This window comes from Polypterus senegalus, chromosome 12, assembly GCF_016835505.1.
Source record: "Polypterus senegalus isolate Bchr_013 chromosome 12, ASM1683550v1, whole genome shotgun sequence".
Lineage (NCBI taxonomy): Eukaryota > Metazoa > Chordata > Cladistia > Polypteriformes > Polypteridae > Polypterus > Polypterus senegalus.
The window spans coordinates 165652229-165676750 of record NC_053165.1 but is presented as its reverse complement, the minus strand read 5'-3'; the positions used below and the strand labels follow the sequence as shown (position 1 = coordinate 165676750).

General features: G+C 44.9%; 1 protein-coding gene across 1 annotated transcript in view; it reads left to right on the top strand.

Moving 5' to 3' along the window:
• Nucleotides 1-23793: 23793 nt before the first annotated feature.
• LOC120540563 (urokinase plasminogen activator surface receptor-like) overlaps nucleotides 23794-24522 on the top strand; it is a 28941-nt gene continuing 28212 nt past the window's right edge. Inside the window, exon 1 of the mRNA XM_039771402.1 lies at nucleotides 23794-24025. Coding sequence (XP_039627336.1) covers nucleotides 23794-24025 — 232 coding nt within the window. The remainder of the gene's footprint in view (nucleotides 24026-24522) is intronic.

The following is a 24522-nucleotide window of genomic DNA, read 5'->3' as shown; positions in this document are numbered from 1 at the left end:
AAAGCACGTGTTTTCAAGGTGTGTGTCCCCTTTGCAGATTTACTCACCACAGCCCCTCAGCCCCTTTAAAATATCAAAGACGAGAGTAAAGCTCATTTGCAGCGAGAGATAACAGTCGTTCGCAAAGGGTTTATGGAGGACAGCAGAGAAGGAATCAGCTGAAGTTGCCATAGCTCCACTTGTATTTCGCACAGTCTCATGTGTGTCCAGCTCGTGATCGGCAGATCTTTCCTTCCAAACACTTGTTGCCCTGCTGGCTCACATTCCTCTCGTTTCCAGTAACACTCACTCCAACCAGATTCTTCAGCTTTCACTCACCTTCCTCGTGTCTCACCTTTGCCTGCAGGCATCCACATTCTCCAGATGTGTCAGACTTCCTGGTGTGTAGATTGAATCTGTTTATTGTGCTCTGAGGTTCCTTCACAATTTTCTTTTAATTTCTGGGCATGTGCTGGAGAGTTGTCTCCTTTCCTAATTTTGACCACCCCTTAAGATCTAAGGTGCTCTCTTGTTCTCCAGACTGGAGTCATTCATTTTATTTGTTGGGTTCCTGCCATTGATCTGTGCCCGCTGTTGTGTATTCCTTAGGCCATTGTCCAGTTTGTTTGTTTTTGGGTGAATTTCTAGATGGCATACAGGGCACAAGATGTGCCAGTTGCTCAGTACATTTTGTCAGGTCTTCTCTTATACCTGGTGAGATGAGCACTCCAAAGTTTCACCACTGACTCCAGTGTGAATTTGCTCTTGTTGTGATGTGCCTGTCCATGCAGTGATGACCCACAAGATAGACTTGGAAAGCATCCTTAGTGTTAAATAAGTAGATAGCAGTAATGACAAAAATGACAAGACAGGCAGCAGAGAGCAAAACAGAAGAGCACTCAAGAAATTTGTAAGTAGGTGAGGCTGGCGAAAGGGAAATTTCACACAATCCTTGGAATGTTCTTCGCACCGAGAGCCATTGACGCCCAATTATGTGTCAAGAAACGTGGAAAGTACGAATGCCCAGGGAACTTGAAATGTCAACTCCATGGCCTGCAATGAGCACAACTGCCCTGAACTTCTTGAGTTGTTTCCTCCACTGGTTTATTGCTCTGCCTGACGCCTTCATGTTGCTTGTGTGTTAAAATGAACCACAATGGAGCCTGACTATCCCATGCCAGACGGTTTTGGTCACTATCCCAACGCTTCAAATTAAGATTTTGTCATTTTTAATCCACTTTGGAGTGAGACTATGAAAGTGAAAGTGTGGCTTTATGAACCCTAAATGAAAGTTTGTCACATTTTAGCACTCTATGAAGAATGACCAGACATTTACTTTGAATAAAATGCCATGGCTGAGTCAGTGGAGATGCCACACTACTGACTGGCAGATGTGGGCGGGAGGTTCAACCGTTTGATTCTCATTCAGATATATGGAAATGTAGGCTATGACTGGGAATTGTTGGAAAAGTCGTGGAGCTTGACATCATCCTTTAATGGATGATGCCACTCACCATGCACTAGAAAAATGTGCCAAGATCATCATTTCTTCCCTCTTAGCTTGTATTTACCCAGCACAACAATCAACCAGTAGAACAATGAACGGAAAGTGCAAGAGCTTAAGAAGATAAGTAAGGATTAGATGATAATAGGCCACTTGGCACAGCCCAGCCAGTCAGACTCTCCAACGTCAGCTTGAGGTCCTACAGCCAGTCACTTTGCTTGATGCTTGACTCCATGTATGTTTGGTCTTCAGTGTGAAGACAAACCTTGTGCAGTCAGTCATTTAGTGCGTAGTGTGAATTTCCCAGCTGCCTTCCTCATCATTTAACGCTAGTGAGGCTTTTCAGGTCCATGTGGTGAGTCATTACCACCAGATAAGGAACATCTGGACCTGCACTGAAGACATGAAGGAAGTTGCACTGGAGTCAGGTGACACTTAAATCAAGTGTCGATATTCTGCAGTGCTCACTTACAAGATATTACGATGTGACCAAAAAAAATGAGCTGCTGGCACTTTTCTCACCATGTACGTACATCTTCTGTAAATGTACCCAAAACTAGAAATGTGAATCCTAAGGCAAACAAAACAGCGGGCACACTGGCAGGAAGCTAACATACAGACAGAATGCCCCCCGTCTGGAGAAATGGAAAGCAATGACAGAGTCGGATGTCACAGTTAAAGAAAGAGTTCAGAGACCTGCTGGTGGCATCGCCACCTGAATTAAACAGGAAGGAATGCCATCTGGATAGAAATCTGACGACTGAAGCAAGTGCATCCCGTCAGCGCCTGCAGGCAGACACTGAGAAATGAGGAAGGCAAGTGCAAACTGGAAATACGTGACGGGCAGGATACTACGGGAAAAGAGAAGCTACTAGCAGTAAATATGTCAATGTCAGTTTATTTATATAGCACATTTAAAACAACATAGTAATGCTGCGGCCAAAGTGCTTTACAATAATAGAATAAAAGAAAAAACAATAAAAACATAAATAGTAATAAAATATATGAACATAAAATAAGATAGATAATAAATAGAAATAATGTTATATGATCACAAAGAGGAAAACATCAGTATTACTGAAGATCACTGAATGCAAGTGAACAGAAGTGAGTTTTTAATCTCATTTTGAACAGTTCAATTGTAGACGACTCCTTAATATGATGAGGTAGGGAGTCCACAGGCGAGGGGCAGCAGCTGCAAAGGCCCTGTCCCCCTTGGTTTGACACTTGGTACGAGGGACAACCAGAGACAACTGACCAGAAGATCTAAGCACTCTGGATGGCTGGTGTAAAACACACAGTTCAGATAAATAGGCAGGAGCGAGTCCATGTAAAGATTTAAAAACTAGCAGCAAGATTTTAAAATCAATTTGAAAACTGACAGGCAGCCAGTGTAAAGAAGCTAAAATAGGAGAAACAGAGTCAGACTTTCTTGCCCGAACCAGAAAGCGAGCGGCAGCATTCTGGACCAACTGTAACCAGTGAATCAGAGATTTGTTAATCCCAGAATACAGCGAGTTACAGTAATCGAGGCGAGAAAAAATAAAAGCATGAGTAGCTTTCTCAAGATCTTTAGAAGATACAAAAGGCTTTATCTTACCTAATAGACGAAGTTGGAAAAATCAACTCTTGACTACAGAATTGACTTGTTTCTCAAAAGAGAGATTACTATCAAAGGTAACACCAAGATTGTGGACTTGAGGTTTGGAAAAGGCAGAGAGAGCCGAGAAGTCCAAGAGCAATTTGGGCTTTAGCTGGTGGACCCACTATAAGCACCTCCATTTTATTTTGATTTAGATCAAGAAAATTATTAGCCATCCAAGATCTTAGTTCAGACAGACAGTTGTGGAGTTGATTTGTTGCAGAGTTGCAGACGGGAATATAAACCTGAATATCATCAGCATAGCAGTGAAAAGAAATGTTAAATATCCTAAAAATCGCTCCAATAGGGTGAAGGTATATAGAGAATAAGATAGGACCTAAAATGGATCCCTGAGGAACACCACATTTAAGAGGAGCAGTAGATGAAAAAGAGGAATTTAAAGTCACTGAAAAGTGTCTACCAGTTAGATATGACCTGAACCAGTTAAGAGCAGCCCCTTTAAGCCCAACAAGATGTTCGAGCCGCATCAGCAATATTTCATGATCAATGGTGTCAAAGGAAGCGGACAGGTCAAGGAGGACAAGGACTGCCGCGTCACTGGAGTCAGTAATAAGAGAGATGTCGTTGAACACTTTCAGGAGTGCCGTTTCAACACCATGATAACGCCTAAAACCAGATTGGTAGATCTCAAATAAATTATTGGAGTTAAGGTGACTGACCAATTGAATATAAATAATTTTTTTCTAGAATTTTAGCCAGAAATGGCAGTTGGGAAATTGGACGAAAGTTGGTTAAAACTCCAGGATCTAATCCTGCCTTTTTTAGATGGGGACGGACTGCAGCATGTTTAAAAAATGAGGACACAACCGCCGAACTAATAGAATCATTTATAATGGCTAGTAAAGATGGGCCCAACACGTCAAAGGCTTCCACTAAGAGACATGGTGGTACAACATCGAGGGGGCTGGAGGCTGGTTTAAGGGTGTCAATAATTCTTTTTAGCTGTGAAAGTGAGACTTGATCAAAGGAATCTACAACAATGTCATGATTAACAGTAGGAAGTTCATATTCAGTTTGAACAATGCCACGGCGGATAGTATCAATCTTGCTGACAAAGAATGATAGAAACTGCTCACATGAATGAACAGTGCTATTTAATCCCATCACAGAATGAGGCTGAATGGCCGCATTAATTAAATTAAATAAAACCCTAGGATTGTTTGAATGGCAGGATACTAAATCGGTAAAGAAGTCATGTTTCGATTTCTTAACTTTAGCCTGGAAATTGAAAAGAGAAGTCCTGAAAATCTGTTTAGAGATAGTCAGTCCATCTTTTTTCCAACGCCGTTCAGCAGTTCGACAGGCGCGGCGCAGCGATCGCGTAGTTTCATTCAGCCAGGGAGCAGGCCTTACCTTATTACTGCGTATCTTGAGCGGAGCAATTGCGTCTAAAACCGTTTCACAGGAGGAATTAAATTTTCCGACAGAATCATCGATATCATTATTTTGGTCATGCATATAAAGACTAGAAAAAATGGTTTTAAAATCAGATATAGTAGAAGAATTTAAAAAGCGCGTGCAGCGTGGAGGACGGCTATTAGTCGGGCGATCAACAGTAATATTCAGATCCATCATTACAGAAAAGTGATCAGTGAAAGAAACATCACATAAATCAATACTATTCACTGAAATATCACGAGTAAGAACAAGATCAAGGGTGTGACCGAGAGAGTGAGTTGGCGTATTAATATGCTCTATAAAATCAAATGAGTCCACCACCCTTCAGGTGTCAAGTGCTTGTGATTGAACGTGAGCTTGTGGGAAACAAGATGAGGAGTCTGGTGACTCTGACTGTTTATTCACCAACGCACAGAATGATGGGAAAACTAGATCAATTATTTTATTAAATTATTCCATTTCATCCAATTCAGCCCTAACTTTGATGTTTCGTTTACATCTTCAGTTTATTTAAAAGTAGCATCTCACTCATTCCCCTTATTGAAATGAGTTGTTGGATGTATTGAGTTTTTCTGTGAATTCTTATTCTTGTGTTAAATTATAAAAGTTGCTAAGAAAACAGAAAAACAGATGGGGCTCCATAGGAAGCCTCATTTAATGTCTGATAGTGAAAACAAAAGCAGTGATCAAAGAATTAGGTTGACACGAGGCCTACATAGATAATATGGCCATCTGCTGTCACAAACCTCCTTCTCAATGTGGGTATCCATGTTCTTCAGAGACTTACTAGCAGGCGTGGCTTTAAGTATGGGAGGAAACTGGAGAGGCGGAGCTAGTGAGGTCATGACCGGATGTGATGTCACTTATCTTTGGGGTATTCTCCTCCATTCTGAAGGAAACAGAAACTGGGACAGTGCTGGCGTTACATTCTTACCTCGTCTCCCCACACCAATATCCCCCTATTGTTTTATCAGTCTCAGGGATTTCCTTTGTCTCATTTAATGAACTGCAGAACAGGAAAGCCATCAGTAGTCAGCTGAGCCAGGCCAGTAGAACTGGTATATTTTTGTAATGTTACTTTTAACTATTTCTGTGTAAATAAAATACTTAAAAAAATAAAACCCATTGTGCTGGAGCTGACAGGAGATTTAAAGAACTTCAGCAGGAAAATGAAGTGGTCCAGTTGAAGCTACAGCGCACTTTGATAGTGTGGACTATGGCCGGCAGCTTATCCTGGCCAATACCCGCAAGTTGCCAGGTGGAGCCCTCCCTGCAACGTGGAGATGCCCCGAATTCCAGCAGGGCATCAGGGACTTTGGAGTTTCCCTTCACAGCCCTGCTGGATACCGTGGGGGCCACCAGAGGACGCTGCAGGGAGACTCAAGGACTCGTATGTTCAATATAGCTTGGAAGTACGTCGCAGTCACGAGGACGGAAGAAATAAAGTACTTCCGGGATGAAGGAAAACAGGAGTTTTGATCTGACCCGGACTATAAAGGACTATAGGAAATGCCAGCGAACTGAGCTGAGTTGGGAAAAAGGGTGACTGAGCTGCTGGGAGGTGTGGAAGGATTATTGTTGTAATTATTATTGTATTGTTTAGGGTTAGGGTTAGGGTTAGGGGGAGTATTGGGGAGTGGAGGGTGCTTTGTGCACTTTATTCTTATAATAAATCAAAAATTTATCTTGTGTCTCTTGTGAGGGTTCAAGGGGACAACAGCGCTCCCTATCTGTCACAACAGCTAGCGGGTCAGTTGAATATGTCATAAAAAGCAGAGTTTCCTCCTAATGATGGTGTTTTTGTTTGCACAGTGCGTGTTCACGTATAAGATGTGATGGCTGGCTGGGACACCCCTGCTTCATATGTTCCGGGGGAGCAGCCATGAGCTCCTCAGTACCTCGCCTGTGACGCTTGGTGGCAGTCTCCCTGGGTGACGATGGTGCCTCAGTTTCCCGCAGGGTTCCATGGGAGATGGAGTTCTCCACAACCCTATGGGGATCTGGGGTGTCCTGGAGTCAACTTGGACACCTCTACAGCCCCGCCAGGAAGTGCAATTAGCAACAGGTGATCAAGCACCTGGAGCACTTCTGGGTGGGCTATAAAAAGGGCCAGCATCCACCACTCAGAAGGCAGAATCAGGAGGAAGAGGACGAGGTGGAGAGTTGTGTTGTTGAAACTAAGTGCTTTTGGAACTGTGTTGTGCCTGGGGGGTTCACGGGGAAGACGTGCCCTCCAGCTGAAGAAAATAAAAGTCTGTGTTTGGATTTTACACGTACCTCTGGGTCAGTCTGTGCCGGGTCGGGCGCTATATAGCGTCCTTATTACAAATGCAATTCATACACTTCAGATATGTATACCTTAATTGATAATATTCTCCAACTCAGCCACAGGGGATGCACAGACCAGTGAATTTTCTCATGCCAGTCCCAAGCCCAGATAAATGGGGAGGGTTACGTCAAGAAGGGCATCCAGTGTAAAATTTTGCCAACTCAATATGTGGACAATATGATCCACTGTGGCAACCCATGATGGAAGTAGCCGAAAGCAGAAGAAGAAGAATTGATAATCTTCTCCATTTCTAATTCATTGTGTATCCTGCAGGACCAGAGTAAGTTTTAGGTGTTCATTCAACCGGAGTCCCCAGAAGGTAAAGATATTTCTCAAGCCGAGTACACAACTCTGTCTGCTGTAAAATGAATGCCACTGTGTGTCAGTGTGTGTGTGTGTGTGTGTGTGTGTGTGTCCAGTGCCTCAGAGCAATCTGATTGGTCAGTTTGTCCTTGGTGACATGGTCAAAAGAGGAAGTGTGAATGTGAGAGGGGCAGTAAAGTTGTTGAGAGCATTAGAACCATCTGGACAAGAACAGGCTATTCAGCCCAACAACGCTCGCCAGTGCTCCCCACCTAATTCTTCCAAAACACATCAAGACAGGTTTTGAAGGTCTCTGAAGTCCGACTGTCTGCCAAACCACTTATTCCATGTGTCTGTGGTGTTCGGTGTGAAGATAAACATCCCAACATTTGTGCAAAATTTACCCTTAACAAGCGTCCATCTGTGCCTCCGTCTTCTTGATGAACTCATTTTAAAGTCACAGTTTCGATCCACTGTACTCCCTTCATAATTTTAAACACTTCAATCAAGTCTCCTCTTAATCTTCTTGTTGGGGGGTACAAAATCTGTACATTTTGATATTTTGTTCAAGATACAACAACAGATGAACTAAATTCAGAACACATCAAAGCATATCCTCTTTCCAGTTGTACCTCACTTTTAAAACAGCTGTTCAATGAAAAAAGGAAGACATGCCGGTGCCGAAGGCTATTGATAAGTTTATAACCTGGGCATCTGGGACAACAAGTACCTAAATTGGTTTACAGCCTGGGAAAGGAAGACATGCCAGTAGGCATCAAAAAAGTTGTATTGTCTGGGAAAACAGCCAGCCAATCAGAATATCTAACAATCACATCTTGCAAAACCCCCTGGTAGAATTTTATAATAAATATGCATTGTCTGAAGAGCGACATAGGAGGGAGGAAGAAGAAGGGACGAAGACGTCAGGAGAAAGCAACAGAGCGATGCCAGAAGATGGCACCGGCAACGTGCAGCCGTTTCCATCTGATCGTCAGAAAATCATCTAATGACGAGTGCTCGATCACAAGCCGCCTGTGATATTCATCATCACGGTGAGAAAAGGTTTGGCTTCACTGTGTTGTGAATTGTCTGGAACATCCATTCAATTCTGAGGACACCTTACAGCAATATCTCTGAAAAGGATGTTTAATGATTAAATCCATCAATCCAGGGATGTGCCCCTTCCAGTTAGCACTGGGCACGAGGCAAAAACAATCCCTGGACGGGGCATCAGTTCATCTCAAGGTGAACACAAGCACTCACATACACACTGGCGTCATTTTAGTGTCACCAAATCTGCATATCTTTGAAAGGAAACTGGAGCACAATGTGGAACCCCAGCAGGAAAACATGCAAACTCCAGGCAGGGAACACCAACAATGTGACTCCCTGCGAGACAGCAGTGCTACCGCTCCGCCACCGTGTCACCCCCATGTGTGTAATTATTAACAGTATTTAAATGAAATTAACGATTTCTCTGTAAAATGTAACATACATACTTTAATGCATTTCATCATGAAAGTGATATCAAGTATACTGTAAATCTAAGGATTCTAAATGTGCAGAGAGTTGGAATATCATACATGTAATGTGTTCTGTGTGGCGATCTGTTGATGTTTGCTGCTGCTGTCAGGTCAGGAGGGACCCCCAGAAAAAAGACGGCACAAAATATGGTAATGTGAGACTTTTAAAATGTCATTGCGATTGGGAATATGCGACGCTTGAATACAAAAGCACCACGAATGCATCTGTATGTCGGCATTTTGCTTCACCACAACGAACCATTCATCAAACATTGAAGCGCGCACATCGATCCTCATAGCAGCTTTCTGTCACATGTAGATAGTAAACAGGGACTCTGACGTCGCATTCCGACTTTTATCACACGCCACCCCTGACTTTTTGCTGGTACTGCAACTCGCACGCGCGTCACGCGTTAATTTCTGAGGACCTGCTCAGAGGACGTCAAATGAATGCTGGGAACGTGCGGCAGCAATGATGCGTGCGCGTACGAGTTCTGAGCGTGAAGTATAAACCAGCCCTAACACTGACGTCTGCTGGAAATCACTCTTAACGTCAGCCCATTGTGATAAGGTACCTCACACCATTCTGCACCCATCTTCACACCTCACACTGATGTGCCACTTCTTTCAGTTTGATACTCAACTTCTCATGTGGCACCTTATCAAATGCTTTCTGAAAGTCCAGATCAATAATCTCATCTGCCCCACTTTGATCATATCCTTTTGTCGCTTCCTTATAGAATTCCAGGATGTTGTAAACCATGACGTCTCTCTTCTGAACGCATGCTGACTGTTCAGTAAATCTCCTGTTCTTCCCATGTCCTGTTCAATTTTACCCTTAGTGATTCCTTCTATTCATTTTTCCTTCTATTAATTCACATTAAGCTTACTGCCATCCTAACCTGGGTGGTTGCAGGTGCCTTTTCCAGAGGAGATACCTGCTCTGATGGGCTCCAATGGCCATGTCCCCTCCCAAGTACAAATGACAGCCGCATCCCACTGGTGGGACACCCATATGTAAATCCATAGGGTAGGCTGGCCTGTCAGGGTTCTTTGGTGCCACTATGGGAGGTGCAGGAGATCATTATACCCTCTTTGAAGTGCTTCCAATGTGCAGTGCCATGGCACCAGAAGTACCACTGGGTCTGGCAAAAAAGAAGCCAAGTTTCCTATGTGAGTAGACAACCAGGAGGAGGTTGATGAGACTAAGTGTGAGGTGTGAAGGGAGAGGGAAAAACGTATTACTTTACTGTGCAGCATGAAAACGAGAAAACTGTAAACCTGTGAAGGTATTGCGTGGAATAAACATCTTATATTTGAACCCATGACGGTGTCCTGTAGATTTCTCTTGGGGTTTGCTGCACTGCTGCACCCTGTGGTGGTCATAGTATGTACTCACTAATCTGATGGTGTTTGTGCCTAAAAAGAAGACTACATTCTCGTACCACTGCTGGCGTACTGAAGTATCAGCATGGCGCCGTCAGATCTAAGCACTAGTGTGGAGAGTCGCTCGTGTACCTAAGAGTCTATAGCTGCAGGTGGAAGCTGCCATTGCACATTTTGTAACTGATCTTCTTCTGAATAAGGAGTGGCATTACAGATGTACTTGGCATCATCTTCATCAAAGCAGACTTGAAGCCCAGGCTCCCACGAAGAGCAGCAGGAGGACTGCTTAGGGCAACATCTGACTAGAAGAGGAAGGCGGACCTGCAGAAATAGCTTGGATTTCTGGAGTGCATCACAGAGACCACCTTAAGACAGGATGTTGTGTTGGAGCTCACTGTTCTTTGGGAGGAATGGATGGAGGAACGCAGTAAGCAGAACACAGCCAAAAATACAGACTTGGTGGAGTAATGCCATAGACATGCCCAGGTAAGTGGGCTGCAGAGACTTTGCTGGTCAGTCACTGTGCAAAGTCTTCGGCCTCCTGCACATCATCAGAGGACACAGAAGAAAGGACAGCAGGAAAATAAATGCAGGGATTGCCTCGAGAAGGCTGTGGATTAGAAAGGGCCATTTTTGGTCACATGGTGGCCGAGGGCTTCTGGTGCTGATAGACCTGACACACCTCAGGGCTGTCCATTGTGCCATCACTGATGAAGTGTCCCAGTGCACCACTTTAAATATACTGAAATACAAAAAAGAAATGGCCCTTCTTGTATTGACCCAGAGGTCCGCTGAAGTTGCTCCACTTGCCCTTGCATTTCAGACTAGCAGTGTCTCTTTTCGCTTCTCCATGTTGTATTTGATGAGCTCTCCAGGCTTTGGCTTTGCTGAGGACTCTTTCGAGAGCACCCTACCTCAGTAGTGAAGGTCCTGTCTGCCCCAAAGCCCCATGTAACCTTCTGATCTCCTCATTCTGGCCTGGGTAAGTGGAGGCTGTGCTTCGCAAATGGCCATCCTTCCATTTTGTCCCCTAAGTTGAGTTCTTTATTTGCAGGCTTGACTGTCTGTGCCCATTAAGAAAGAATGGAAAGTTACCCGACAGTCTGGGTGGCACACTACCTGAGGACTCCCCCTATCCCCACTGCACAACTTTACCTTAATGCCCCCCCAATGGTAGTCAGCCCTCTAACTTTTCGACTCTTTTATTTCATCATGGGTTCAGAAGTGCCAGTCATTCCAGTCCTGCCTATGAATTCACTAAGAGGAGACATGTCATGTCAAGGTGGGAGATGTCCAGTTTCAGTTTAGCTTGTGGCCTGTTTGATGTAAGCCTTTTACCTTTGACAAGTGTTCATTTTCCTTTTTGGGCCAAAGAGAGTGAAGTATGGATGTGGCATGGAGCAGAGAGCTTTATGCCATGAATAAGACTCAAAGTGAAGTACACTACATGTCCCCTCATCTATCAGCCATCTGCTAAGCCCACTTGTCTCCACTCAGGGCCACAAGGGACTGGAGCCTATGGTGACAACATCCTGGATAGGGTGACAGACAGAAGTGGGGCCAGGATTTGAACCCAGTCTACCAGAGTTAGGAGATGTCAATGCTAACCACTGCGCCACCTTGCATCACAATGTTATATTCATAAATCCACTTGATCCAAATGAGGGGGCTGGAGGGACTGGAACCCATCCCAGCAGAAGGGAGAATGTCACCCACTGCTGCAATGGTGTGGCGTTATGGAGTGACCCTTTCACCCTGAAGCACAGTAGGTGGGTTTGTAAAACTAAAGACACTCACAGATGCCCTTATGTTTCACTTTTTCAATTCCACCACCCTGACAATAAATGACAATGGTGCTTTGTGACAGCTGGCTACTTGTGCTGCCGAATGTTGTACTTGTTCTTGAACCTTCATCACATGAAGAGATCTCTGTAGGTTTATTAAAGTACACTGAATTACGCTACGTTGCTCCTGGTGTTACATTCCTACCTAATGATTATGTAAATGGAAATTTCTGAAATTTTGAGAAATGATAAAGACACATTCTTCTGGAAACATGGTAGCGTGACAGTCTCGTTGGCTGCATGCTGTATTCCTGCTGCTGTCCTGGTGACGCTGCTCCCTCTAGTGTCCAACTGATGGTAATGATGAAACTCGGTTTTTATAAAGGCAGTGCAGTGATTTGGCTCAGCCATCTGAGGCCATGAAGGAGGACAAACTGAACACATCTGTCCATCTTTAAATGTGGATGCTGACAAGGCAATAATGGCTGTGACAGTGTTGAGGAGATCAAGCATGCAGATCACAAGCCATCTTTACCTTGGACTGGCACCCCATCCACAAGTGGCTCCATCCTGGCTCCTGATGCTGCTGGGACAGGCTTCAGCTCCCAGTGACTCTGAACTGGATTTAGCAGATAAGAAGACAGGTGTGCATACGGATGGACCACTTAGATGCCTCACTTAAAAGCAGAGCTGTACCAGAACACAGGGCACAATGCCCAAGACACGGGTAACAAATGCAAACTGGGATTTACTTCAAGCCAAGCCAAGCTGCAGCTCCGCAACCGGAAAATACCAAGGCCTTCTTGACCTCTGCCACACACCTCGAGTGAGTGACTGGACTAAACCAATCATATTCCCAGGGCTGGAGGGGCACTGCCAGTCCAGTAAAGAGAAACACTGGGTCCAAGGGTCTCACTGTCCTGGCGCTCACCCACTTAGCTCCTCTTGCTGAGTTTCGTGTTTCTTTGGCGCCACCTCTTGTTATCCTTGATGGCTGCCACTCCTTCTCCTCCAGCCCGGCCTGACTACCTGCCCTCAGGCCTCACTCACTCTCACTGCTGGTTTAGACTTTGCCTGGAGGTAACTTTCAGTACTTACATGGCGTCTCCTCCATCAATGCTCTTTTGTTAATGTTTCCATTCTCATTTAAAGCTGCTCCATCCGGCACATAAACTGCTCAATTCTCACTGCGTCTCCCAAGTCCAATGTCCTTGAATTGTCAAGTGGCGGTCTACTTTAATGGAGGATTTAAACAATTTATCACTTTACTATAAAAATGGATTCATGAAACGTGGGGTGGGTGAGCAGGGCTGTTTCTGGGCATAGGCTGTGTAAGTAAGGGCCTCTAGTGGTCAGGGTGCATTACTGCAACCATTTGCAGAGATTCCTTCTTTATTTTGTTTAAAACAATTTGTCTGCACCAGAGCGGAGCACAAAGAGATGTTTCTGTTGTGCAATTCAGCAGCGCCTGCACTATGCACAGCACAATTTGTGTACTGTTTCATACATTAGTGCATCTCATGCGACATGCGGCTTCCTCATTAATGGTACACGGTGCGGATGACCACAAGGCAGAGCCGCCTCAACTTGGGCAGGACCAGGAGTCGCTACTTGGAGTCTTTCCATGGGACATGCAGTCTGCCAGACAGACAAACAGGTGGGTCCCAAACCCCTACACCTCCTCCTCTTCAAGCGCGGCACCGCTGGGTGAGATTTAGCCGACCCGGGTGCAGTGAGCGACTGAGTCCTGGCAGCCTCCTCCTGTCATTGCCACTATCTCCTGCTTGGCTAGCTCCTCGGGTGAGAGAGTGATCCTGAGGAGAGGATGTCTTGGAGGCAGGAGACTGGCACTGCAGCAGGGGCACTGAGGCCACCACACCACCAGGGATTTTTAGCCAATACATACACTCCAGGGGGACACCACAGAGGGACACATTTAGCACCATACAAACACAGCTCCAATTGTCCAACCCTGAAAAAGGCCCTGGTGGTGACACTACAATGACCATTCAGGCCTTGATGGGAAAGCACTGGTGCAAGAAATGGAAGTTTCCCAGTTGTACTTCTTGATTTTGATCCCGTCAGAGTAATGCATGCCCTTGCAAAATGTATAACCCTGAAGCATCAAGAAGAGGCAGCCAAGTTACACAGCTGTGGCCAAGGGGTATGTGGGACACATGGGGGCAGAGTTGACATTGGTGTCCTCAGGTGTCACTGCTATTCTAAACCTTGAACCTTCTGAGGGTTTCAATGAAACCCCTAAGCTGCTGCCCTTGAAGCAAAGTGCAAACCCTTGTTATTGTATGTGTTTTTGTTCAATGAACATGTATTTTCTGCAAAAATTTAAATTATCAAATGAAAATGCAGTCTCTCTTTTGGCAATATCATTGTCAAAGTCTGCGGGCAAGAATGCTGCAAAAATGAAAATGAAATAAACTTAATTTGCAAGAAGCATTTCCACATTGGGTGGCACGGTGGCGCAGTGGGTAGCGCTGCTGTCTTGCAGTTAGGAGACCTGGGAGTTGGCATGTTCTCCAAGTGCCTGCGTGGGTTTCCTCCCACAGTCCAAAGACATGCGATTCCAAATTGTCCCTGGTGTGTGTGTGTGTGTGTGTGCCCTGTGGTGGGCTGGTGCCCTGCCCGGGGTTTGTTTCCTGCCTTGTGCCCTGTGTTGGCTGGGATTGGCTCCAGCAGACGCCCGTGACCCTGTAGTTAGGATATAGCAGGTTGGATAATGGATGGATGGATGGATTTTCGTTTTCAAGTTGTCAACATGCAATAAGGCGGGGCTTTGATCCTCGATCTCCCACAATTCTTAGTCCTTTGTAGCTGTAGGGCCACTTTGATCGACAGAATACTCCTCACTTTGACTGCTTAATTCACGGGATTTTGATCTTTTTCACTCCCGTACTGTGAGCTTCACAGCAAAACCTTCTCACAAAATCCGAAGACCACGCATAATTGGAGTTGTGAGGAAATGAATTGCAATTAAATTACAATATTTAACATGAGAGAGAATAGCCTTTATTACATCATAGTTAGATCATAGTTTACATCGATTTACGCTGAAGTAGAAACTGGACGCTTTGTATTTTTATAGTGTAGCGTCACCACAGAGTAGCGTAATGGCTGGATTCCCTGCTCTTTACAAGGCTCTTTGAGGCGACTTGCTGTCCTTAAAAGGTCTCCTTGCCTTTTGCTGTTCTTGTTTGAAAAGCCTGTGTGATTGTGCACAGTTGCCATTTTTATTGGTGCTGTTGCTATCAATGATACAATGGCAGCTCAATCTTCTGGTGACTCATCCCTAGTCGATGTCACTTGCCCTGTGCCATCGCATAGCCCTCCCTTCAAAGTCACTGTCCCCAGAGGCCATTTCAACTTCTTGTAATGGCGCACAAACTCGTCTTCTCTCCCACTTCGGTCATGCAGCTGGTATTGAGAGCACATCAGCAGGGTCTGGGAGTGTTGTGCTGTCACATGGGTGTGCAGCACTGGCAGGTGGCACAACCAGGACGTTAAGTGCTGTCCCGTGCTGTGTGTTCAATGCTGGTCAGCTGTAGGCAAGCAGGCGACCCTCCTGCTGTGGAGATGCAGATGTCCCGGTTTCTTTGCCGTTTTCATTTACTGAAATGGCACTGCAAACCGTGTTCCAGGTCTGGATCTCAGCTTTGAGCGTCTCTTTTCACCGCCGCTTCACAATGCCTCTGTGATCTGCCTTGTCCTTTGCTTGCACATTTTTATGACCGGCCCTGCTTCTCACAGCTCACTTGGGGTCAGAGGCCACACTTTTCTCCAGCTTCATAAATGCGAAGCTCCACTGGTGTCCGTACACCTGGAAAAATGGACCTCAGCTGACGGAGAAGCAGTGGTGGAGCGCCTCATTGGGTTCGAGAAAAAGGACGTGTGTCGGCTTAGAGAAATCACAGCAGCTTCAATGTGTTGGGCGGCCAGCGGAGTGCGATGTGTACCGTGCCGTGCCGTGCCGTGCCGTACCGTGCCGTGCCGTGCCGTGTTGTTGACATGCGCAATGCGGCCGCTGCACTAAAAGACTAAGAACGCGTGGGGAGTTCACTTCGTGTCATTAAAACAATGAAATGCGTCTTCAGGTTAGTATGGGCAGCAGTTTCCTTCAATACTAAACATTTAAATGTGTTGGTAACAGTCCTCCCATCAGATTTCATCTTTAGCACATTATGAATGCATCATTTCATATGACGTGACTTTTGCTGTGAGGCAGTGTGGAAGGTTCAGATTGTAGCGCCTCATGTAAATAAGAAGACGAGGACTCGCAGCTGCCAGGGTCTCTCCAGGTTTAGTGCTCTGTTTGCTTCTGCGCAAGTGAAGCCCAACTGTTAACTCTGCTACCGGATTTCAGGTTACAGAGCGCACTCACAAAAACCGTAGCCACGTATCAAAACCTTGAAGCTTTCCTATCTAAGCCACCATGCATATCTGTCCACTTCACTTGTCACCTTGGTCACCTTTAATCTCGTCACTCTTAATTCCCCTTGCTCCGCACTTATGCCCCCCGTCTTAAGCTTTACCTCTGTCACTCATTCAAGTGAGAGCCTGCATGTCACAATATTTTAACATCAGTGTTTGGGGAATAATGACAAAATATTCAAGTAGATTTGAGGTCTAAAACTTGATATTTCTGCTTATGAGATGGACCTGAGTGTTACAGTCCAATGGTCCATTAAGACAGTGGACAAAGCAATCAAGTAAGCTAAAAGGATGTTAGGTTACATGGCGCCCAGACGTGTGAGGGACTAAAGATGGAGACCTCACCTGGTGTCCTGTCTACAGCTTTGATCTCTGGGCTACAAAAAGACACAGGAGTGCTAGAAAAAGAAACGTCCCGGGGAGACCAGTTGGACTGCTTCAGGGACAGAGAGGTCTGAGCCTTGAGGACATTTGACAGGAGTCCAGCCGGTTCTGTTGAAGCAAATGGAGATTAAGAGGTGATGTGATTACATCGTTTAGGATTATGAAAGGAATGAAGACAGAGAATCCAACTGTTGCTCTTTAAAATAATTTATGTAACAAGAACACAGTTGGAAACTTGTTAATGGCAGATTTCACATAATTGGTGGAAAGTTTTTCTTCACACAGAGAACCACAGACAGAAGGAATAAAGTGTGGTGGACAGCAGGAGTTTAGGGGACCTTCAGCTCCCAACGTGATGTCCTTTTGGACCATCTCAGTGAGGTGGATGGACGGCTGAGCCTGCTGGGCTGAATGGCTTGTTCTTGTCTCAGTGTTTTCTAATCTTCTAAAGAAAATCAGGGCTGACATGTTAAATAAGGCTGCCTGAAGCAAGGCCTATTATTGACACCCTAACCCTGTCCCTTCTTACTATTCTTGAGACCTTACACCAGTGACGTGCAGTGGGGCTCATGACTGGTGAGGCACCGAGTCCTTCACAGTCAGATTTACAATTACATGGACACCAAGGAGCAGCTTTTTCACTGTTCAGCCGGTAGCCTGCTCATTGACGACTGGTTATGTTTCACATCTCGTCAGCACTCTTTACACACACAGGTAAGGCGCCTACTTGGCTACGAAAGAACGTCACCTTTCTAAAGGCGAGAGGGCACATTTGCTCCTCATCCTCCGTGTGTTCTAAATCCACAATTCAAACTCATTCAATGCAAATGAAAGTTCTGAGTGGTAAACAAATAAAACGGATTTCAAGTTTGACCTTAATTGAAATATTTAGTTTTTAAAAGCTTTTAATTCTGATGCTTTAATCAATTTTAAAACAGACTGTTCTAACAAAAGGATAACAAGAAAAAGAAAAGAATATTCAATTTAAGGTCACAATTTAGGTTTTAAATATTGGATTTTTTTTTCTTAGTCTGATCCCATTTTTTAAAAAATGAAAACCATTTGTGGTCTTTACCTTTATTTGGAAATGAAGTCCATGCGCCTATCCTTCTCCATGAAAATCTCTGTCAATTTCTTGTAAAAGTCCCTCCTTATTTTCCTTTAGTGTTAAAAATCTAGGCGGCACGGTGGCGCAGTGGTAGCGCTGCTGCCTCGCAGTTAGGAGACCTGGGTTCGCTTCCCGGGTCCTCCCTGCGTGGAGTTTGCATGTTCTCCCCGTGTCTGCACTCCGGTTTCCTCCCACAATCCAAAGACATGCAGGTTAGTTGGATTGGCAATTCTAAATTGGCCCTAGTGTGTGTTTGTGTGTGTCCTGCGGTGGGTTGGCACCCTGCCCAGGATTGGTTCCTGCCCTGTGTTGGCTGGGATTGGCTCCAGACCCCCGTGACCCTGTATTCGGATTCAGCGGGTTAGAAAATGGATGGATGATAAAAATCTTAATCTTAGTCAATCGGAACAAGAAATCCAAATAAGCGGATCGCTGCAGTGCACTTGACTTTCTGATGTCGCTAACTTATCGGCGCCTCTGCACAGAAGAACAGCAGCAACAAGCGCCTGTTGGGCCCACATGCGCCCCCTTCAGGGCGGCACGATACTGTCTGCCTCACCTGGTACCTTCTCACTGCGGTTTGATGTCCGATCAGCGAGACTAAATATGTCGCACACATTCATTAAAGATATTAGCCAGGCGGTGTAAAGTCAGGGTGTATATTAAACGTGTCCGCACACCTTATATTGGCGACATACAGAGAGATGGCGACAGGCACACGCCAATCACAGGCATCAACCCCATCAGTGTGTGAGGAGAGCGCAGTCCGAGGTGAGGTGAGGCTCGTCACTGCTGTACCTCAAATTTCTCCCCTGTATTTGAACAGGAACGATTTTGACAATAAAAACGATCAAACTTATTGGAATTATACAGAAAACAAATTTATAGCATTGACCAGTAGACACATTTATTTTATGTTATCTTTATTAGTTTTTTACTTTTCATGATGTGCCTCCCCTGACCGCACGTCCCTGCCTTACACCTTATCCACATAAAATACAAGTTGCAATGCAACCTTCACAATATAACATCTCTGCAATAATGAACATCAACAAACCAATTGGCAAAAAAAAATATTGTTTTCCGAAACAATTAAAAAGGTTAGCTTACAAACAATGAAACGGGTATTAAAACCAACACAAGATACGCACAGCACGTTCTTCACATCCTGCGCCCAATTCCAAAAATGTGTTGCTTAATAGCCAATTGAAGGAGACATGAAGCTCGTCTGTTTCACTCATCCTGCACACTTCGCTTTTTACCTTGGCAGTGAAAGTGCATGGAAATGCCACCAATGCCAGAGTGTCACCTGAGGAGGCGCCTTGTCACCTCACCCACATGCCATCCTGCAGAGAATCATCATGGGGTTTAGTGAATGCGCTTATGGAACAGGGCAAAGTGAAAGGGGCAGCAGGGCAGAGGGTTTATGGCCTGTGCCCACAACATTAATGACATGTTTTAAAAGGTCCACCGTAGAATGACATTTACCTTATTGTCACATATCAGGTTCAAATGTCCGTGCTTCTTTTTATTCCTTTGTATAAAATACAAATTTCTGCTGCTGTACCAAAAGCAAGAGAAGCAGAATGTGGCAAACCAGCTGTCCTTATCAGACTTTATTGCCTTCACAGGAACAGAATTGAAAGAAGAAAAACAAGGAAGAAACTGTGAATAATTAAAAATAAAACTAATAGATCGTTCAGAAAAGGCTTTTGCAAACTGTGATTTAAATATTTTCTTTTTAAATATGACCGCAGTGACAGATTAAATGTGTAAAGTTTGTTTGTTAAGTTCAGTCTGTTTATTGACTTCTGTACACAACCATATCTGAAAAAAGTGACGGTGACGTTAAAATTCATGGAAATCAAGTAAGCCATTGTTGAAACAGCCAAATGAATCGTAAGAACACAAAACTGATGAGATGCAAATGACAAAAGTATGCAAGATGTTCCGTAACTAAGACATTCATTGCGTTATTGAATAGAACAGCAATTATGTAACTGAAGAAACAGATGTGCTTGAAGAAGAGGATATGGCAGTCGCACAAGTCACAACGAGTAAATGCTGCAAATGGACATTTCGGTCTTTGTGTGTTTCTGTAGAATTCTTCTTCTTCTTTCGGCTGCTCCCGTTAGGGTCCACCACATCAGATCATCTTCTTCCATATCATCCTGTCCTCGTCATCTTGCTCTGTCACACCCATCACTTGCATGTCCTCTCTCAGCACATCCATAAACCTTCTCTTAGACCTTCCTCTTCTCCTCTTAGCTGGCAGCTCTGTCCTCAGCATCCTTCTCCCACTATACCCAGTATCTCTCCTCTGCACATGTCCAAACCAGTGCAATCTCGCCTCTCTGTCTTTGTCTCCCAACCGTCCCACCTGAGCTGACCCTCTAATGTCCTCATTTCTAATCCTGTCCATCCTCGTCACACCCAATGCAAATCTTCACATCTTTAACTCTGTCACCTCCAGCTCTGTCTCCTGGAAATCAGATAGAAGGCAGAGGAGCTGGTGAGTGTGAATGGCAATTGTTGACTAGAGGGCATGAAATGGATAATGGCTTAAGGATACTGAGTAAAGAAAGTGTGGGATTTAAACAAGGAACAATGGAAATGAAAGGGATTCAAGTGCTTGTGTGTGAATGGTCTGAATGTGCTAGTGCAAGAATGGCTGAGTTAGAAAGAAAGTGCACCAGTTTAGGAGTTGGTTTGAATGAAACAGGACAAGCCAAAGAACAAAGGATGGGGATGGTGCAGCAGGAAACTCAGGCAGGAAGTCAGGAATTCACAGGGGTGTGAGGGTCCTAACAGCTGTGCTGGGGCCAGCAGTAATTAAAAAGCACACACACTTAGGTCCAGTAATTCAAAACCTGACTGACCAGTTGTTTAAAAAGACAGCCTATGAATCTCCATGCAATAAAATGGAGAAAAGTGAGCTGGTCTTTAGTAAAGAGCACAGGTCAGTTTTAGGAGCGATGCTGGATTTAGCACTTGGATTCCGGAGAGGTTTTAGCCCACACTTTCCGGTAGGAGTTACAATATAATAAAAAAAAAGGACACACAGGCAATGAAAAAAATAAAATAAAAGGGTAGTGCAGGAAGACAGCAAAGGGAAAACAGTTCTTTCTGTTTCAATTTTCTGGCCTTCTGTAAAAGTGCTACTTCTATTGTAAGGTTTCATGGACTTTGGGTTGGTGCAGGTAATAAATAGTGAAGGCAATTAGCAGAGTAAAATCCATGCAGGAGATCGGGTTACCATTGGCACATTGGAGTGGCATGGCACTAGTGGCTAAGCTGTTCCAATGAATGCCTAGAAGCAAAGTTTGAGTGTTGGCATCAGGTCGACAGCCAAGAAAATGAGATGGACAGAAACTGCTTTGTCACCTTCCATTGTGCAGACCAGCCTACATAGTGGAATGAAAAAAGAAAAAAAGACAAAGACAAAGACATGAAGAAGAACTGAAGAGACAGCAAGAAAAGACAGTTACTGGGATTTAAGTGAGTAACAAGTCCACAAGTCATGCAATAATAAGGCTAGTCACAATAGCTATAGTTTAAAAGGAAAGGTTTGTTCAATACTGCAGCAAATTTATATTCCAAGGGGTGGAAACTGAACAAACCAGTTAGGGATGACAAAAATAAGGGGATTCATTTTGGGTTCATAAAGTATACATTCTGGGTATTAATTAATTAAGTGGGATAATTAATATAAGAAATATAAGGTATACTGATCAAATTGGTGAACTGTTCAGGAAAGCAGGTGCAGCTGGTACATTTGCAAGACATATGGGCTCCGATGTTCAGGGTTAGTCTAATTGGGAAAATACGGAAGCCCTGCTGAGATTGTCGGCTGTGGTACAGGCACAGGACCAGTGGGCCAATTCTGAACTGAGGTGTTTAGCACAACGAGTATGCATATGGTGAGCAAACAACTCTAGGGGTGGTCTACGGGGGAATGATGAGAGTTGCATAGCTGTGATGTCTCATGGTGGTGATGCCAGCCTATACTGGTAAAGGCTGATGGCAGTCAAGAGTTGCACCATGGGTAGGAAAGCACAAGAGGCAACTAAGTCAACCCCAAATGTGTGCAGAGGGGCCACAAATTTTGGTTTGTGAACAGTTAATGCAGTGGCACATGTGCTCTCACTTGGGTAGAAGTGGTTGTACTGGCACCTGTGGCATGTTACCTTTCAAATTTTGATGTTAATTCTACAGCTGCATATGCTTAAACAGATAGTTTGGGACAGGCGTCTAATTAGCAGTCAGACAGAGAACAAGTACAGACTAAAAATTCACACAATAGACTAAATTGTAGTGGGCTAGTTTAGTGGAAGGTGTGGACTTGTCTCATTTTGAACCACCAGATCTGATGACATATGAAGACTGCAGAAAGAGTTGACGCAAGCAAGTTGAGCAGGGGATTAGGCATTCTAAGGCTGCATATTAATAATACAATAGGGGAAAGTAGAGCAATAAATATTGTTCTATCAAGATAAAACAGGGGGTAAGACCCTCTAAGGCACAGCTGTCACCTCGGAGGAGGCCCACACACTTCCTGCAGGTTAGCAGGCCTCTAGGGGTGCAGGGCCACTAGATGGAGCTCTAACTTGAGGTCATACTGAGGCTTGGCCTACAACTACAAGCAGCCTCAAGTCGAGGGGTCTAGTGGGGGGTCTAGTCGAGGGTTCAAGCCTGCATTGGAGTTGGTTATGTGTGTTGTGTGTTGTGCTTCGCCTTGGTGTCTTCTCCAGGTCTCTTCACGTTAGCGCACTCTGATGATGCGTCAGGTTTGGATTTCGTGGATGTCCAGCAGTGTTTATCCAGCCCTCTGTCCTCATCAGTCACCCAGCTAAAGTTACCGAATGGCCTTATTGGCCAATGGAGACCCTGAGCATAACTCATTGTATGGTCCCAGTGTGTCCCACTGGCTGTGACAAACCCTGGAAGTGCCACATCCTGCAGGACGAACATGTTCTAGAAACACTTGTGGTACGCACTGGGGATGGGTAACCTCCTTGGTGTGTAGCCACAGAAAGTCTAGAGAAATGTCCAAGGTGTGGCACAGATGAGTCCAAATCCTGAGACAGAACGTTTGGGCATGCCTGGCATGTTGATGTCCCCCTGCCCGACTACTACTGTGATGTGCAAAGTAATCGATTTCTGAAATGTGAGTTCAGCACCACGAGTGAGGCGGTGATCACTCAAATATGTCCAGCAGGTCTGAGGTCCCTTTGTGGACATCGTCTTTATTTTATGGTGTTACCTGTGACAGAACATTTGGACCGCCTTGCACTCGTGTTTGCGCCCTTTGTGTATATGAAGTTTGTCTTCATGCCACTTGAATGATTTCACTGTGATCCTGGTAACACCTTTCGTGGTTCTTTTTTGGGCGGCTGCTGCTATTTTAGGTCAAATCTCTGAATGGTGCCAGCTGTGCCCACTGCCGGTCATGTGACGTCATTCAGACCTGTCTCACCTAAAATGACAGACCACCGTGTTTTGATCCATTTCACCCTTCAGCTCCTTCATTCATGTTAGCGGACGCTGAAAGGCACTTTGAGGAGGTTTTGGTGTTTGGCCTCCTTTTGGTTCACTCAGCCTCTGCACTTCTGCTCTCTCCATTTTGAGCTTCTTCCTCCTGGGCACTGCTTTTCTGCAGGCCTCACAGATTGTTTCCCCACACTTTATAAGCCTGACGTTTACTTTGTCATTTTTCAGCCCAGAGGAGTAAATAATGTGACGTGGACAAGTCACACCTCATGGCGCTCACGTGGCTCGTGTGACGAGTGGAGCCGACTGTTGGTGTTGCTATCTGAGATGTGACGATGGCACAGGTCACTGGAGCACATGCAGTCCTGCACAGTCTGATCTCAGAAATTCAGTTCAATTCCCTGTCATATAGCGCCCCTCACTGACTCGTCTTATTGAGCACCCTGTGCTGAGGCTGAGGTGCTGACTGATGAGGTCCACGGCCACAGATCATCTCACAATGGCGGTATTGGCTTTGTCTCTCATAAAGAGCCGGCAGTCCACTGAGTGCAGGAGGCACCAAAGGATCTTCCTGCTGCTCATCCTGCCCCTAATGAAGTCTCCATTTTCTTTCCTTTCATTCCCAGTACCTCTGATCAGCTGTTTCTCCTGCAATGGCCCCGACTTGTGCTCTCAGACTTGCACCTCGCCATCGTTGACCTGTGGATTCGCCGAAGCGCAGACCATTCAGAGTAAGTCGAATGAGGCCCGATGGCCTGAGATGACAAGGTGGCTCAGTGGCTAACTTCCCAACCCAGTCACACCATTGCAAGTCTGAATGTCCTCCTTGTGGCTTTTACTGCCCCACATGTACAAGTTCAAGTGTTTCATGACATAGGAAAAGGCCGATGAGAACACGCACTACAACTGATTAAGAGGTATGGACAGGAAAGGCAGAAATGAAAAACACAAATTCATAGAAATAAATAATGGACTCGTGTAGCAGAAGTGAAAAGCACAATATCATGGATGTGGAGGGCACGATATACTAGACGGGAAAGACGCCATATTATAGACACAAACGCATTGCATAACAGAGCGCTAGAAAGGCACTATATAACAGACAGCTAGAAGTGTCACACACAGAGTCCAGTGACATTTGACTTGCCTGCCATACCTCCTGGGAAAGGCACTATAAAAAGAAGAGGAGATTAAGAGGAGACACAATTGAAGGGTTTAAAATGAATTC